The 15,906-nt window shown below is 44.3% G+C and overlaps 1 protein-coding gene across 7 annotated transcripts in view; it reads left to right on the forward strand.

The window, feature by feature from the left end:
- MTRES1 (mitochondrial transcription rescue factor 1) overlaps positions 1-14,634 on the forward strand; it is a 48,078-nt gene extending 33,444 nt beyond the window's left edge. For 6 of the 7 annotated variants that reach the window (XM_070496569.1, XM_070496570.1, XM_070496573.1 and 3 more), the window contains 3 exons: positions 7,623-8,095; positions 9,746-9,818; positions 14,355-14,634. In XM_070496569.1, coding sequence (XP_070352670.1) covers positions 7,635-8,095; positions 9,746-9,818; positions 14,355-14,534 — 714 coding nt within the window. In that variant the 5' untranslated portion in view covers positions 7,623-7,634 and the 3' untranslated portion in view covers positions 14,535-14,634. Of the gene's footprint in view, positions 1-164; positions 331-7,622; positions 8,096-9,745; positions 9,819-14,354 lie in introns of those variants that run through there. The other variant, XM_070496574.1, reaches the window with a different exon arrangement.
- The last annotated feature ends 1,272 nt before the right edge of the window (positions 14,635-15,906 follow it).

The following is a 15,906-nucleotide window of genomic DNA, read 5'->3' on the forward strand; positions in this document are numbered from 1 at the left end:
GAGAACAGTTTCAGGCCTGCTATGTTAACTCTTTCTTGCCGAGATAATACAAGTTTGGAATCTGGGAGAAAGGTCTGGAATGGGGATATAGATTAGGGAGTAGTTGGCATATAGGTGGTATTTAAAGCCATGGAAATATCTGGTGTCTTGATATGCATTTTCAGAACCAACTGACTGACAGCTGAGCTGGATGGAGTGAATGTAGAAGGCTGAGCCCTGGGGCCCTCCCGCATGAAGTTGTCAGGAGCAGAGAAGGGAGCAGCAAAGGAGTCTTAAGCAGCAGCGGGTGCAGTAGGAGGAAAACCAAGAGTGAGGTGTCCTGGAAGCCAAGTGAGAAAGAGGGGGGTGCTCAGCTGTTCCAGATGCTGCTGAGAAGTCAGATAAGATGAGACTAACAAATGACATTCTGGATTTAGATAATAAGAGGCAATTGAGGAGAGGGCAGACAGCCCTTTTGAGGAGTTTCATTGTAAAGAACAAGAAAAGAGCTAGTGTCTGGGGGTTGTGGGGAAGGGTTGCTGGTTGGTTGATTTTTGCATGAGAAACAACAACATGCTGGTGAGAATGGTCCATTAGAAAGCGAAGGTTACTGTTGTAACTTGCTGTTTCTCCAAAGCTCAGTGTCAGGCCACCTTTGCCATCAGAACTCTGCTTGGGCACCCCTGCTCTGGGCACCAGCCTGTGCAGGGTCCAGCCTCCTCTCGACCTCAGCTTTCACTTGTGTTCTCTGACAGCCAGTTCACTTGTCCACATTCCGTAGAAATAGCAGCTCCTTGAGGACAAGGGCAGTGTGTTTTACATGTAGGCCTAGCTGGCCACTTGGCATATGTCGGCAAATGAGTGAATGTGGGAGTGGGTGTCGTAATAGCTAGGATGCTCATTTTATTTCTAGAAAATGAATCTGCAAGTATTAACTGGTTTTTGTGTGTGCTGAGCAGATTGGGGGTGGGAGTGAGGAATGGAGCACAGTTCCTGTTCTGTCACTACCCTTGGAGTTTGGGAGATAAAAATAGTGCAAGAGACACACAGCATTGGTGCAACATGAGTTTGGAAAAGGGCAGAGGAGGGTGGAGGGGGAGGGTGGACATTGTGTGGAGCCTGAAAGAGGGGAAGCCATGCTCAAAGGACAGAAACTTTTTTTCCAGTAGTAGAATCCTTTTTCAAGTGAAGTATAAGAAACCCCAGGATTCACCGGCGCTGCTGCTCTGGTTGAAGAGGGGTTGGAGCCTGGTTAGCCCTCTCCTCTGGTACTCCCACTCCTCTCACCAGTTTCAAAGCTCTGAGGCAGGACCTGGTTCTCAGACTCCACCCCTGTGGCCCTGGGTGTCCCCTGCTAACATCTAAAAATGGTCATCTCCAGCAAAAATTAAGTTAATGTGCTTTCTTAATTTTATGATCATAAATTTTATCTTAACCAACCCTGGTCGTCTAGTGGTTAAGATTTGGTGTTCTCAACCCCGCTGCCCAGGTTTCCTGGTCGGGGAACCACACCACCCATCTGTTTGTTGTCATACTGTGGTGGCTGCCTGTTGCTGAAAGCTATGCCACCTGTATTTCAGCATCACCCATGGCGGACAGGTTTCAGCAGAGCTTCCAGACTCAGACAGACTAGGAAGAAAGACCTGGCCACCCACTTTGAAAAAATTGGCCATGAAAACCCTATGAATAGCAGCAGAGCATTGTCTGATATAGTGCCCGAGGTGAAAGGGTGGTGCAAACAGACCGGGCAGGGTTCCACTCTGCTGTACACAGGGTCTTGAGGAGTTGGATTTGACTCTGTGGCACTAACAACAACACATTTTATGTAAACTTCCAGCATTTACCAATGTTTGTCTGCTGGAGAGTGAAGCAGATTATAATGACTGAGTGAGTAACCAATAAACACAAAGATAATGCTTGACTTGAAATTTTGATTATGTTTATTGTATTTACGTGTGAGTCTGGTTTTATTTTATTTTTTATTTTTTTGAGGAAGATTAGCCCTGAGCTAACATCTGCTACCAATCCTCCTCTTTTTGCTGAGGAAGACTGGCCCTGAGCTAACATCCGTGCCCATCTTCCTCTACTTTATATGTGGGATGCCTACCACAGCATGGCGTGCCAAGCGGTACCATGTCCGCACCCGGGATCAGAACTGGTGAACCCCTGGCTGCTGAAGCAGAACATGCGCACTTAACTGCTGCGCCACTGGGCTGGCCCAAGTGTGATTTTAAATAGTTATTGTGTGCTAGTAAAAGTTTCCTAGTGTAGGTAAATATAACCTATTTGTGATGTATGCAGGGAGCAAGATCACATCCAGGCCTTCCTCACAGGCGTGGCATAAAGGCAGGACTTTGGGGTGAGGAATGTGGGAGTCCAGGGACTGACATGGAAACAGGACTTCCCTCCCCCAGGATGTCTCCTCTTAGGACTTCTTCCAAGTAGGGGCAACAGTTCCTCCCACTCCTCTACTCCTGTCTGTTTTTACAGTCAGTGAAAGTTAGCTTTTGTTCAAGAGAAAATGAGAAAATAAATGTCATGGGGTAGCAGGAAGAGCTGTGGACTTGGAGTCAGAAGTCTGATGAGGAGTTCAGCATGGTGGTGAAGAGGCTGACTTAGGAGCCAGGGAGCCTGGGTTTGAATGTACTTAATGTCTGTGTGGCCCTGTAACTGAGATGGGCCTGTTGGAAGGAATAAATGGGTTAATATGTAGAGCAGTGCCTGACCCATAGTAAACAATGAGTGTTCAGAAGAGATGGCATTGGAGTCCTGGCTGTATGACTTAACAAATTGTTAAGCTGCTCCAAGTCTTACTTGTACTCATCTGTAAAATGAGGGACCTGCACGAAGTTATCCCTGAGAGGCCACCCTTTTTATCTCTGCAGACACATACAGCTCTGGAGTGTTGTTAATTGGGGTGGAACGTGCAGCCAGCTCCTGAGCTCCAGGGCACACATATGGCCTTTGGCATTATACCTGATAGCAAAACATAATTTGTTGAACTCAGACCAATGTTTTCAAACTTTTTTATCGTTATCCACAGTGAATACATTTTACGTGATGACCCAGTGTGTGTGTGTATGTATATGTGTAATTGGAACAAGTTTCATGAAGCAGTATTTACTCTTACTGTAATGTGGTGCACTGTCATATTTTCTGTACTCTTCAGTTCTAGTTCTTAAAAAGTAAAAATTTTAATAATGGCTCATGACCCATAGTTTGAAAAACACTGACCTGAAGATAGGCAGATCCTGGGGCTGGCCCCATGGCCAAGTGGTTAAGTTTGCGCGCTGCTCCGCTGCGGCAGCCCAGGGTCTCGTCAGGCCATGCTGAGGTGGCATCCCACGTGCCACAACTGGAAAGACCCACAACTAAAATATGCAAGTATGTACTGGGGGGATTTGGGGAGAAAAAGCAGGAAAAAAAAAGACTGGCAACAGTTGTTAGCTCAGGTGCCAATCTTTAAAAAAAAAAAAAAAAAAGATAGGCAAATCCTCATTGTTAATACCAGTCTTCATCTCCGTTACCTGAGCATCTTATAGGCCAGTCTGTCCAGGCCCAACAGCAGGTGGTGATTTCAACCACGGCTCTCTTGGCCCATAACTTAAACATCACCTGGGTAAATTCTAATGAGTCTAGAACTTAGGCCCAACACAGAATTCCTGAGGCCGATACAGAGCTCTGGCCACTTACGGTTAACCTTCCTTGTGTTTTGGGTGAGTAGGAAGGTATGAGAGGCTCTGCTTATGAGTGAATTATTTTTCTTAAAACTTTACACTGAGGAATATAGGCCAGAGTGTTAACAGTGGTGATCATGGAGTGGTTTTTGGGTGGTTTGAATTTTCTTTATATATTTAAAAAATTTTCTACTATGAAAATGTATTTCATATATAATTGTTGAAATCTCCTTTTTCTTAAAAAATTATGGTAGTAATAGTGGCAATTACTACTAAAAAAATCCTTACTTGGCAAAATAGAGGATAAAACATATCTTTACTTGGCAAAATAAAAAGTCCACCATTAGGTAACTGTAAAAAATAATTTTTTTTATTGAGTTCACAATAGTTTACATCAATGTGAGCTTTCAGTTGTACATTATTTCTTGACTGTCACCACATAAGTGCTCCCCTTCACCCCCTGCCCACTCCCCACCCCCCCTTCCTCTGGTAACCACTGAACTGTTCTCTTTGTGTGTTTGTTCATATTCCACAAACGAGTAAAGTCATCTGGTGTTTGTCTTTCTCAGTCTGGCTTATTTCGCTTAGCATAATTTCCTCCAGGTCCATCCATGTTGTTGCAAATGGCATGATTCTGTCTTTTGTATGGCTGAGTAGTATTCCATTGTATGTATATACCAATCTTCTTTATCCAATCATCAGTTGATGGGCACTTGTGTTGTTTCCATGTCTTGGCTATTGTGAATAGTGCTGCAGCCAACATAAGGGTGCATATGTTACTTTGGATTGTTGATTTCAAGTTGTTTGGCTAGGTACCCAGTAGTGGGATAGCTGGATCGTATGGTAATTCTATTTTTAGTTTTTTGAGGAATCTCCATAATGTTTTCCATGGTGGTTGCACCACTTTGCATTCTCACCAGCGGTGTATGAGGGTTCCCTTTTCTCCACACCCTCTCCAACATTTGTTATTTTTAGTCTTAGTGATTATAGCCATTTTAACAGACGTAAGGTGGTATCTTAGTGTAGTTTTGATTTGCATTTCCCTGATGATTAGTGATGTTGAACATCTTTTCATGTGTTTATTGGCCATCTGTATATCTTTGGAAAAATGTCTGTTCCTATCCTCTGCCCGTTTTTTTGTTTTGAAGTCTTTTTTTTTTATTATTATTAAGATTATGATAGTTTACAACCTTGTGAAATTTCAGTTGTACATTATTGTTAGTCATGTTGTGGGTATACCACTTCGCCCTTTCTGCCCTCCCCCTACCCCCACCTTTCCCCTGGTAACCACTGATCAGTTCTCCTTGTCTATATGTTAACTTCCACCTATGAGTGGAGTCATACAGAGTTCATCTTTCTCTCTGGCTTATTTCACTTAACATAATACCCTCAAGGTCCATCCATGGTGTTGTGAATGGGACGATTTTATCCTTTTTTATGGCTGAGTGGTATTCCATTTTATATATATACCACATCTTCTTTACCCAATCATCAGTTGCTGGGCACTTAGGTTGGTTCCACGTCTTGGCTATCGTAAATAATGCTGTGATGAACATAGGGGTGCATGGGACTTTTGGAATTGCTGATTTCAGGTTCTTACGATAGAAACCCAGTAGTGGGATGGCTGGGTCATAAGGTATTCCTATTCTTAACTTTTTGAGAAATCTCCATACTGTTTTCCAGAGTGGCTGCACCAGTTTGCATTCCCACCAACAGTGTATGAGGGTTCCTTTCTTTCCACAACCTCTCCAACATTTGTTGCTCTTGGTTTTGGATATTTTTGCCATTCTAACAGGTGTAAGGTGATATCTTAGTGTAGTTTTGATTTGCATTTCCCTGATGATTAGTGATAATGAGCATCTTTTCATGTGTCTGTTGGCCATCCTTATATCTTCTTTGGAGAAATGTCTGTTCATGTCCCCTGCCCATTTTTTGATGGGGTTTGATTTTTTGTTGTTGAGCTGTGTGAGTTCTTTATATATTATGGAGATTAACCCTTTGTCGGATAAGTAACTTGTAAATATTTTTTCCCAATTAGTGGGCTGTTTTTTTGTTTCAATCCTGTTTTCCCTTGCCTTGAAGAAACTCTTTAGTCTGATGAAGTCCCATTTGTTTATTCTTTCTATTGTTTCCCTCGTCTGAGGAGTTATGGAGTCCAAAAAGATTCTTTTGAAACTGATGTCAAAGAGTGTACTGCCTATATTCTCTTCTAGAAGACTTATTGTTTCAGGCCTAATCTTTAGGTCTTTGATCCATTTTGAGTTCCTCTGCCCATTTTTTGATTGGGCTCTTTGTTTTTTTATTGTTCAGTTGTGTGAGTTCCTAAAAAATTTTTTTTTTATTTTAGTGACAGGTGAAATACAAAGTCTCGGAGCAACTGAACTGTATTATTGTCTTCCTTTATCCCTACTTATGATAAAATTTAAAGTTTTTTCTATGAATGGTTATTATTCATTCTCTATTAAATTAGATAGAATGGGGCTGGGCCCAGTGGTGCAGCGGTTAAGTTCGCACGTTCCGCTTCTCGGCGGCCCAGGCTTCGCCAGGTCGGATCCCGGGTGCGGACATGGTACCGCTTGGCAAAAAAAGCCATGCTGTGGCAGGCATCCCACGTATAAAGTAGAGGAAGGTGGGCATGGATGTTAGCTCAGGGCCAGGCTTCCTCAGAAAAAAGAGGGGGATTGGCAGCAGTTAGCTCAGGGCTAATCTTCCTCAAAAATAAATAAATAAATAAATAAATTAGATAGAATATGTGTAAAAATAATTTCTTTCAGTAAGTCTCTTTAAAGTGCTTCACATAGTTTCTTAGTCAGTATTTTAGAGTACTCTATGGATTTTATATAGCATTTAAAAAATATTTCAAATTATAGCAATATTGTAAAACAGCCTTTAAACTGAGCCTGCTTTGTGTCTCATTTAAGACTCATATTGGGGTCCCAAGAGCAGTGAGATACAGAGTTGAGCTTGTGTTGTCTGCCTCATTCATGCCAACAGAAATAAGGCCCCAAATGTTAACAAATAGCCAGAATAGCTGGAAGTAGCTAGTTATGTGCTTTTGCGTGGGCTTCCGGATAATTGCTCTTGGCAGCTTTGTGATGAATGGAAAGTAGGAAGGAAAAGTCGTGCAAATCATTGTCAAAGAAGTCAGTCTGACAGTGTAGCCTTGGCACAAGGGAGGGTCATTTGCAGGCTAGAGGTATGAGGATATTGACCGTGTGGCACCCCTTCTCGCATTACTAAATCCTGGTCTCCAGAACCATCTCAATGTGCTTGGGAAGGTCTGCCGCCATTGTAATAAGATGCCTTCTGCTGCCTTTGAGGTAACAAGGAACCGATTGCTCCCTGGCGTATCAGCACCTCAGAGCCTCAGGAAACAATTACCTGTCTGTGGGTCTCCAGGCCCCTTCCTTCTCTGCTAGCTAATGCCTCCCTTAAACAGTGGGAGGAAGATGTAAAAGGAGATAAAATGCAGATCTGTCAGTTTGCTCATTCCTGCCTCTGATTTGCTGGGATTGGAGGTTGAAATAAAGTTTAGAGATTTGCTCTGTTTTTATGAAGTCATGATCCTTAGCAAAGTCAATATTGTAAAGATGCAATGTATATCAGTAAACAGTCTTTCTGTCCTCTCCGTGATTTTTTAATTCATCGAGAACTATTGTTAATATTTTTCAGTAGTATGCAGTACCCATGCTAATTTGGGGGATGGAGAGAAGTAGAACCAGTGTTTTCACACACATTAGTATCTAATTCAGCCCTCCTGATGACACTGGGAGGTAAGCACGGTAATTCCAGCCGGAGGACTCACTGTGACAGTGCGTGGCCGTGGGTACGTGCAGACCAGTATGGCCTTTCGTAGGGAGCGTAAGTACAGGACTAGATAGAAAGTGTTTGGTGTCTCCGGTTCATGTTGTGAGAAGGTGAGGACACTGCTCTTGTGAAATAAAGCTGAATTATTGTCTGTTTCAGGTCACATGTGCCATGGCTATGGCTAGTGTCAGATTGGCCGCCAGTGTCTTAAGAAAGCCAGATGCTTGGATTGGACTCTGGGGCACACTGCGAGGGACACCTTCGCATAAACCCTGTGCTTCCTGGAATCGATACTTCTATTTTTCTAGTACCAAGTTAAATGCATCAGATTATAAAACACTTTTCCATAACATTTTGTCACTGAGACTCCCAAGGCTTCTAATATCTCCAGAATATATTTTCCCATTTTCCATAAGACTCAAAAGCTCTAAAAAATCCACAAAAAAGACTTTGCAAAAAGTTGAAGATGAAGAGGTCTCTGATGAAGAGAGTGAACAGCAAGAGATAAGCGAGCAGGAAGAGGAGCTCGAGGATGACCCCAGTGTAGTTAAGGACTATAAAGACCTGGAGAAGGTAGTGCAGTCTTTTCGGTATGATGTCATCCTGAAGTCAGGCCTCGACGTTGGGAGAAAGTAAGTATGACATGCATTTTATTAGAAAGTCGCTTGTCGTCTTGTTGGTTATTTTAATGCAGCATTCCCGATCACTTGGCCCATGTTATGGTGAAGAGTAACCATAGATATGAAAGGACCTTATAGATAATATATTTCAGTTATTTCATTCTATAGATGAGAAACTGATTTCCAAAGAAATCAGGTGACTGCCTGCAAATCCCATGTGCCATATTTCCTTGATTCTAAGACAGTTGACGATAAGATGAACCATTGATTTAATATCAGCTTTTTGAGGAGAAGGAATCACATGTTAGATGTATATAGCAAGCCTGAGAAGGGACCCCTTAGGATCAACGGAAGCAGTGTAGCGTGGTGGTGAAGAATGCAGGCTCTGCAGCCGGACTACCGGGGTTTCAGTCCAGGTTCTGTGTGTGACCTTGGGCATGTTACTTACATTCTCTGTGCTTCAGTTTCCTCATCTGTCAAATGTATAATAGAATCCCCTTTAGAAGGTGATTGCTAGGATTAAATGACATCTCTCTCTCTACCTAACGCAGTTGTAACAGTGCCTGGCACATAGTGGGTACTCAGCATATGTCAGCTATTGTGAAGAAAATACTGTGTGTGTGCATATTTAGTGCACAGAGATATTAAGTGTATAACTTTCAGGATTTGTTTAATACTCTCGTTCTCTCTCTGCTAGACTAATATAAGAGCAGTGACCCTCACTGTTCATTTATTCCTTTAGCAATCATTGTATGCATACTGCATGCAAGGTAAGAACTGTGGTATGAATAATCAATTCAGAAAGATCTCCTTGTGTAGTTTGTACCTTTATGACCTAAGTTAGTAGCATAGTTTAATTTTTTAATCCATGAAGCTTAAGGACTCATCAAGATGACTCTTGAGTCCCCAGCACGCTGATCAAGATTTGTTAAATGTTCTCTAAAATCTGGCAAACTCGTCGTAAGGAGACCTCTCCCTCTCCCATATTAGTAGCTGCTGCTGTTATTTTTAAGCAGAACCCGAGATGTCAGTCACCTGGAGTCAGAGCATTGAGAGGCAAACGGCACTGATTTTTGTCTGCACCATGCCCTCGTCTAGTTGCCACAGTGCTTAAATGCAAAGGGAGCAGCAGCTACTGGATTAGAATTTCCCCAGCCTCAGTGCAGACTAATAGAGGGTTTCTTGATGGTTTCACCATGCATGTGGTGCCTGGTTTTTCTCTCAGAGCTGAGAGGAAGGGAGTGCCCACTGACTTTGGCTGTTGTGAATTGCAGGAGCTGCCACCTCGCAAGCAGTGGCTGCATAGGGAGTCAGGTGGAGTACCCCAGGCCTGTCCTCACTGGGCTTGGTGGCCTGTCCTGAGTGGGCTTGCTGGGCTGCTGAAGCCTCTGGGAAGGCCCCCATCAGAGTGCTGATTACCTGCCTGGTGGTACTAGCAGATCTTGCAGCAGTTCAGCATGCATTCAGAAGTGCGCCTCCATCTCCCTGTTCCGGATACATGTGGGAGTGGTTGACTTTCACTTTCCCAGCACCCAGGATGGAGATTTTGTGGGCAGGTCGGTCACTGTCAGAATAAGCATTAATGGCAGGTGTTTTTCTCAAATTGTATAATTGTTTTGAATATATTTCTATTTTAAAGCACTTTGACTTTTTTTTTTTAAGCAAAGTGGAAGATGCATTCTACAAAGGTGAACTCAGGCTCAACGGGGAAAAATTATGGAAGAAAAGCAGAACGGTGAGATACTATGACAGCCAGATATTTTTGTCTGTTGTTCTGCCAGTACTCAGTGCCGCCCCAGTCTCCCCTTAGGCTCCTGACTTGGGGCCTCAGTGGCTCCTTGTGTATGTCCGTCTTACCCTCTCTGAGGTCCCCTGTGGGCCTGGTCAAGTTAAAGTCACCAGCCAGCTTTACTCACACAGACTGCTGGCTCTTCTGCAGCCTTCATGACTTTGCCATCAAGCTTCTCCTTTTTCTTTAAAATCTTAAGCCACTATCAGAACTGGCAAAAATCTGTTAATTAAACTTCCAAGTCATTAATGTTAACCCCCATGAAATCATAGTAATTAGGCTAAAAAGAAACATTTGATCCATGCAGAGGTTTCTTTGGCCTGGTGTTAGCTGAGCAGATGTGTAATTCTGTTCAGCTCAGGAGTGCCCCTGAGCACTTGCTGGGTGCACCTCTCTGGGTGCAGGGCAGCTGTTAAAAAGGAGGTTCTATATTTTTTCTGACAGCTCCATATTCATATTAAGTGAAAGACACTTATAAGAAAATGTATTTCCAGTATCCAGTGTTAAAGTAAGTCATTTATATAAAAATTCTGTTAAAAATATGTATTTTTGTAAAAATACATATATTCAGGGACCAGCCTGGTGGTATAGTGGTTAAGTTTACGTGCTGTGCTTTGGCAACCCGGAGTTTGTGGGTTCGGGTCCCGGGAGTGGGCCTACGCACCGCTCGTTAAGCCATGCTTTTTTGTATGTGGTGGTGTCCCACATACAAAATAGAGGAAGATTGGCACAAATGTTAGCTCAGGGCCGATCTTCCTCACAAACACACACACCTCCCCACAAATTACATATATTTATACGTCTAGAATTAAAGTATTAATGTTACTAGTATTTATCTTTGGGGCATTATGGGTTATATTTTCTTTTCTTTTCTTTTTTTTTTTTTTGAGGAAGATTAGCCCTGAGCTAACATCCGCTGCCAATCCTCCTCTTTTTGCTGAGGAAGACTGGCCCTGAGCTAACATCTGTGCCCATCTTCCTCTACTTTATATGTGGGACGCCTACCACAGCATGGCTTGCCAAGTGGTGCCATGTCCACACCTGGGATCCGAACTGGTGAACCCCAGGCCACTGAAGCAGAATGTGTGCAATTAACCGCTATGCCGCCGGGCTGGCCCCTGGGTTATATTTTCTTTAGGCTTTTAATTTTCTTTCTTTTCTTTTCTTTTTCTTTTTTGCTGAGGAAGATTCACCCTGAGCTAACATCTGCTGCCAATCCTCCTTTTTTTTTTCCCCTTAAGGAAGATTAGCCCTGTGCTGACATCTGTGCCAATCCCCCTCCAATTTTCTGAATTTTTTATGAGTATCACTTTCATAATTGGAAAAAACCAATAATGATAGTAAAAGTTAACAAAACACAATAAAAATGTGTATGACAGAGACCCTTAAAAATTGGAAAACACAGACATATGAGGCATTGGCAGACATACCCTCTCGGTCAGTGTCCAGAGGACAAATGTTCCAGGAAATTGGACACATTTTGAAGGCTGTTTTTAAGATTCTTTCATATTTCAAAACACCCCTGGGGTTGGAGGACCAGAGCTGCATCCCATTGCCCTGGGACATGGGAGGATGTGAGCCATGGGCCATGGCCCTGGGTAAGTGCTGAGGCTTCTTCAGAGTCCTTGCTGGCAGGGGTTGTGTGTGTGGGGGGGTGACAGACGGGACACTCCCCAATGCTTGTCTCAGCTGCCAAATCACAAGGCCTACGTTCTCCCTGATGGCACCTGACCTGGCAGGTGCAGACTGCGGTGGCAGGCGCTGCTCAGTGAGCTGCAGGAAGTCAGGCTTTCCAGACACGCATCTGGGGATCAGGCCCTTCTAGTCCCTTTTTTTTTTTTTTTAAAGATTGGCCCTGAGCTAACATCTGTTGCCAATCTTCTTTTTTTCTTCTTCTTCTTCTCCCCAAAGCCCCCTGGTACATAATTGTATATTCTAGTTGTAGGTCCTTCTAGCTGTGCTATGTGGGACACTGCCTCAGCATGGCCTGGTGAGTGGTGCCATGTCTGCGCCCGGGATCCGGACCAGCGAAACCCTGGGCTGCCAAAGTGGAGTCCATGGACGTAACCGCTCGGCCACGGCCCGCCCCTGCTTCTAGTCCCTTAGCTGCTTTTTCCTGGCTGTAGCCCTGCCCCTCAGCTGCAGTGTTCCTCAGATGAGACCTGTTCCTGGAGCACCATGCCTCTGCCGGGGCCTCATTTACAAACACTACAAGTCTGTTTTTCTCCCTCTGCTTTGAGATGTTGTTAACTACAGCCTAATTGCTGCTGCTTCATTCTGCTTTGGGTGTTCTGTGTCTCGGCTGCTTTCCAGATTTCTCCTGAGGGTCAGCAAAGGAAGGGGCCAGTGTTAACACTCAGCTGCCTTGTTACTAGGAGCCCTGGTAGCCATAGTAACTGCAGCTAAGGGGAGATTTGAAATGTAGATATTTGGAGCAGCCCCTAGTCTCGGCCGGTTTTGCTTTGTGTCTGCTGTGCCATCTCCCACAGTAGAAAGGACAGGGCCTCGCAGGGAGTGAAGAACACTCCCCTTCCTTTCCGTGGCCTGCTCCATGGGGCCCGTGCCTGGCTGCTGGCCCAGAAGGGTCAGGCGCTTGTCCCATGCCACAGCTCTAACCCTGGCTGCCTGCAGCCGAGCACAGCTTCTCTGTGAGCTGCAGACCAGGTGGGAGCAGAGTGCTGGAGGTGCTGGCTCACTGTTGACTTAAACAGAGGGTGCATGGAGCCCAAGTGTGGTGATTGAAGCCTTCCTAAATGCACCTCTCCCTGTGATTGACTGGGTGAGGGGGAACCTTCCTTCCCTATTCTCTGCCCTAGAAATAAGCCGCCAAAGGGATCTGCTCTTCCGCTCTGTGCTGCCTGCTCTTTTAAGGGGCAGGCATCATGCACACTGTATCTGTGAAAGGATACACAAGAACGGATGCCTTTTCTTTATATAGCCTTTAAAATTTTGTATCATGTGTATATATCACTTGTGAAAAAATGAATTTTAGTGAAACAAAGTTATGCCAAAAATGGTAAAGTGGAGTTCCCATGCCTTGTATCTTGGACACTGATTTTAAATGTCCACACAGGTGGGCCAAGTGGTCCTTTGTTTTTTAGTAAAATCCAACAGAACTACAGGAAATGGAGCCCCCCACATGATGCCTGGGTCAGTCCATCCTTTAAACCCAGGGGGAGAAACAATCTTCTTGCCTAGCTGTGGTATGAGCCTTTCTGCTTCTCAGCCCAGAGGGGCAAAGTTAATGGTTTAAAATTGGCCCCTGTGTGAGTTTTACATCCAGCTGCTCTGCGCTGTCTGGAATGACAGTGTGGTGTCACTTGTGCGTTCCCATGTTATAGACTGAGTATTGGGCTTGCATAGGCCTTGAGTGGCTGGGGGAACAGGTATGGGCTTGCCCTGGTGAGGTACAATGTTCAGACACTGTGACAGTTCGGACTGCTTCAGAGAGCACTAATTGGAAAATAAGGTAGAAGCCAGCATTTGACACTGCTTCTTAAACAGAAGCCCTCCAGTAGGCTTTTAAATGGCTCCATGTGCCCACACATGGGGTTGCCTCCCCTCCTTGGAGTGGTGGTGAGTGGTCTGAGCTGGCTCCTGGTTGTCCCTGGTTGTGTTTGAGCAGAAGCAGCATATGCCACCTAGGTCCGTTTAGCTCCTTCCTTAGTTACTGGGCGGGTCCTGAGCTGCCAGGACCAGGTACCTGTCATGGGCTGTCCACACCCTGGAAGCACTGACATGACTGCCCCAGGGCATGCCCTGCACTAGCTCAACCCAAAGCTCCCATGGGGCAAGAATGGGTTTGACCTCAGCCCTTTTAACACATGGAGTCCGCATCCAACTCTACCCACTTTTCTCTGGTATTCCATCTTTCTGACTTGCATTCTGTCTCTTCTTGATGATGTGGCATCACCGGGGCTGCCAGTGCTGGAAAAGCAGTTTCTTTACTTCCATTTCTTTAAGAGCGACAGGTAACCATTGCTCCACAGTGACCAATTTCCAACAACCTGCCCCTTCCCCAGTTATGTAGCTCATCTGGGTTGAAATGAATGAAAAGTGTTACACTGAAAATTGTCTTCTCAGGGCATAGAGTAATTACTGTGCACGTATTCTCTAAGATTGTGCCCCACTTTGTCTTTTGCCATTGTTACCAAAATAAATGCCTCCATTCAAGTGTTTCCTTAAATCATCCGATAGAGGTAGTATTTGAGCCACACTGCACCATCCACGAGCAGCCAGTTGTCTAGGTCTGAAGGAAGGACACTGGCTGGTGCTGGGCCACGTGTGTGAGAGGCACCTTCCAGGTGGAGCCCTTTCACCCTGAGGCGCTGGGGATGAGTGACTGTTCCAGAGGGGACAGGACCTTTTCTCACCTGCCCTCCGGGTGACGGCCGGCCACTGGGTGAAAACTCAAAGCGGGGATGTGCGCATTGGCCTCTGTTTCTCAAAACGTAGTAGACTCACTTTTCTTCTAATTTTCAGGTGAAAGTGGGAGATACTCTGGATCTTCTCGTTGGAGAGGATAAAGAAGGAGAAACCGAGACAGTGATGAGGATTCTCCTGAAAAAGGTGTTTGAAGAGAAGACTGAAAGTGAGAAATACAGAGTAGTGTTACGACGGTGGAAAAAGCTAAAGTTGCCTAAAAAGAGTACATCTAAGTAAATGGATTGCCTTTTATTGCTAAAGCTCCTTTCTAGTGGTGGGGGAAGGGCCCAGCTTAAAAAGAGGACATTTTTATTAAAATAAAGTTCTCTTACCATTTGTGGAATCTGCTGAGCCATTTTGTGAAAATCAAGATCCATATCTTGGAGACACTTCTCTTGGCCGGGAATTCCCTCCCGGGTTTATTTTGTGCTTGTTTTGACCTCGAGAGCATGAGTGAGATGTGTGCTGAGTGAACTGAGCCCAGAGAGGGTTTTAATGAGGAGCCTGCTGTTTCCTGCATTAACTACCTCGGGAGTCGATGTAAAAATAAACTTTGCCTTGTTGTTAAGTGGTTTTATTTCAATTTTACCCCTGGTGGTCAGCTTCCCTGGGTTCAGGCTTCTTAAGGCAAAGCCAAGCAAAGTCAAGGTCACCCTTGACATCCTTAGGGCAGAAGCACCAGGAGAGGCCCTTCTCCACCGGCCCTTCTGAGTCACCAACGTGTTGGCCCTAGTTCCCTTCAGTTTGTCTTCAGAGGTCTGCGTGGGTAAAGTTGTTCCGACCCTTTCCGAATGGAGTAGTCAGAGCCCATTTAAAATTAATTTCTTAGGGCAGGGGTTGATAAACTGAGGCAGCCAGAGGGTTTTTGCAAGGCCCTCAAGCTAAGAATGGTTTTTATATTTTTAAGAGGTTTTTTAAAAAAAAAACAAAACAATGACCGAGACCTTATATGGCCCACAAAACCTAAAATATTTACCATCTGATACTTTATAGAAGAAAATTTGATGACCCTCCTGGTTTAGGGTAATAATCTCAGGGTTTAATTTTCAGGTGAAAGTAGGAAATACACAGATTTTATCAATGAAGAGAATGAAGAACAAGAGACCGACTCTAATTTTGAAGACTGTGTTATAAAAGAGACAAAACCTAAAAAAAATAGTATTAGAGGGCACACACACACATAATATAGCTCGTCTAAGAGAAGGGCATCTGCACAAGTAAATTGGTTTGTAGACCCCCGGGAGCCGTAACCCACAGCAGTGGGATGTTGGGGCCCATGAGTCTGGAAGCCTTACCAGCCCAGATTTCAGGAGATTAGGAAAATTGATTTTTATTTGAAAACTTAAACTCTCAGGAAGAAATAATACACACTGTGCAGTGTAACAGAGGGATTTTTCTATTTTACCGCTTGTTAATTGGGCTTTACTGAGTCATCAGTGAAAACAGTCCATTTAATTTCAACATAAGTTAGTCATTAATCATAATTTAGGAAATTATATTGATGTCCCTGCTTCTTGTCATTTCCTTCACCTCTCTGTCCCTTTCTCACTCTCCCTCTCTCCCTCCCTCTCGTCTCTTGACTTCTCTTTGGAAAATGATGGAAAGCCTG

This window comes from Equus asinus, chromosome 24, assembly GCF_041296235.1.
Source record: "Equus asinus isolate D_3611 breed Donkey chromosome 24, EquAss-T2T_v2, whole genome shotgun sequence".
Taxonomy (NCBI): Eukaryota; Metazoa; Chordata; class Mammalia; order Perissodactyla; family Equidae; genus Equus; species Equus asinus.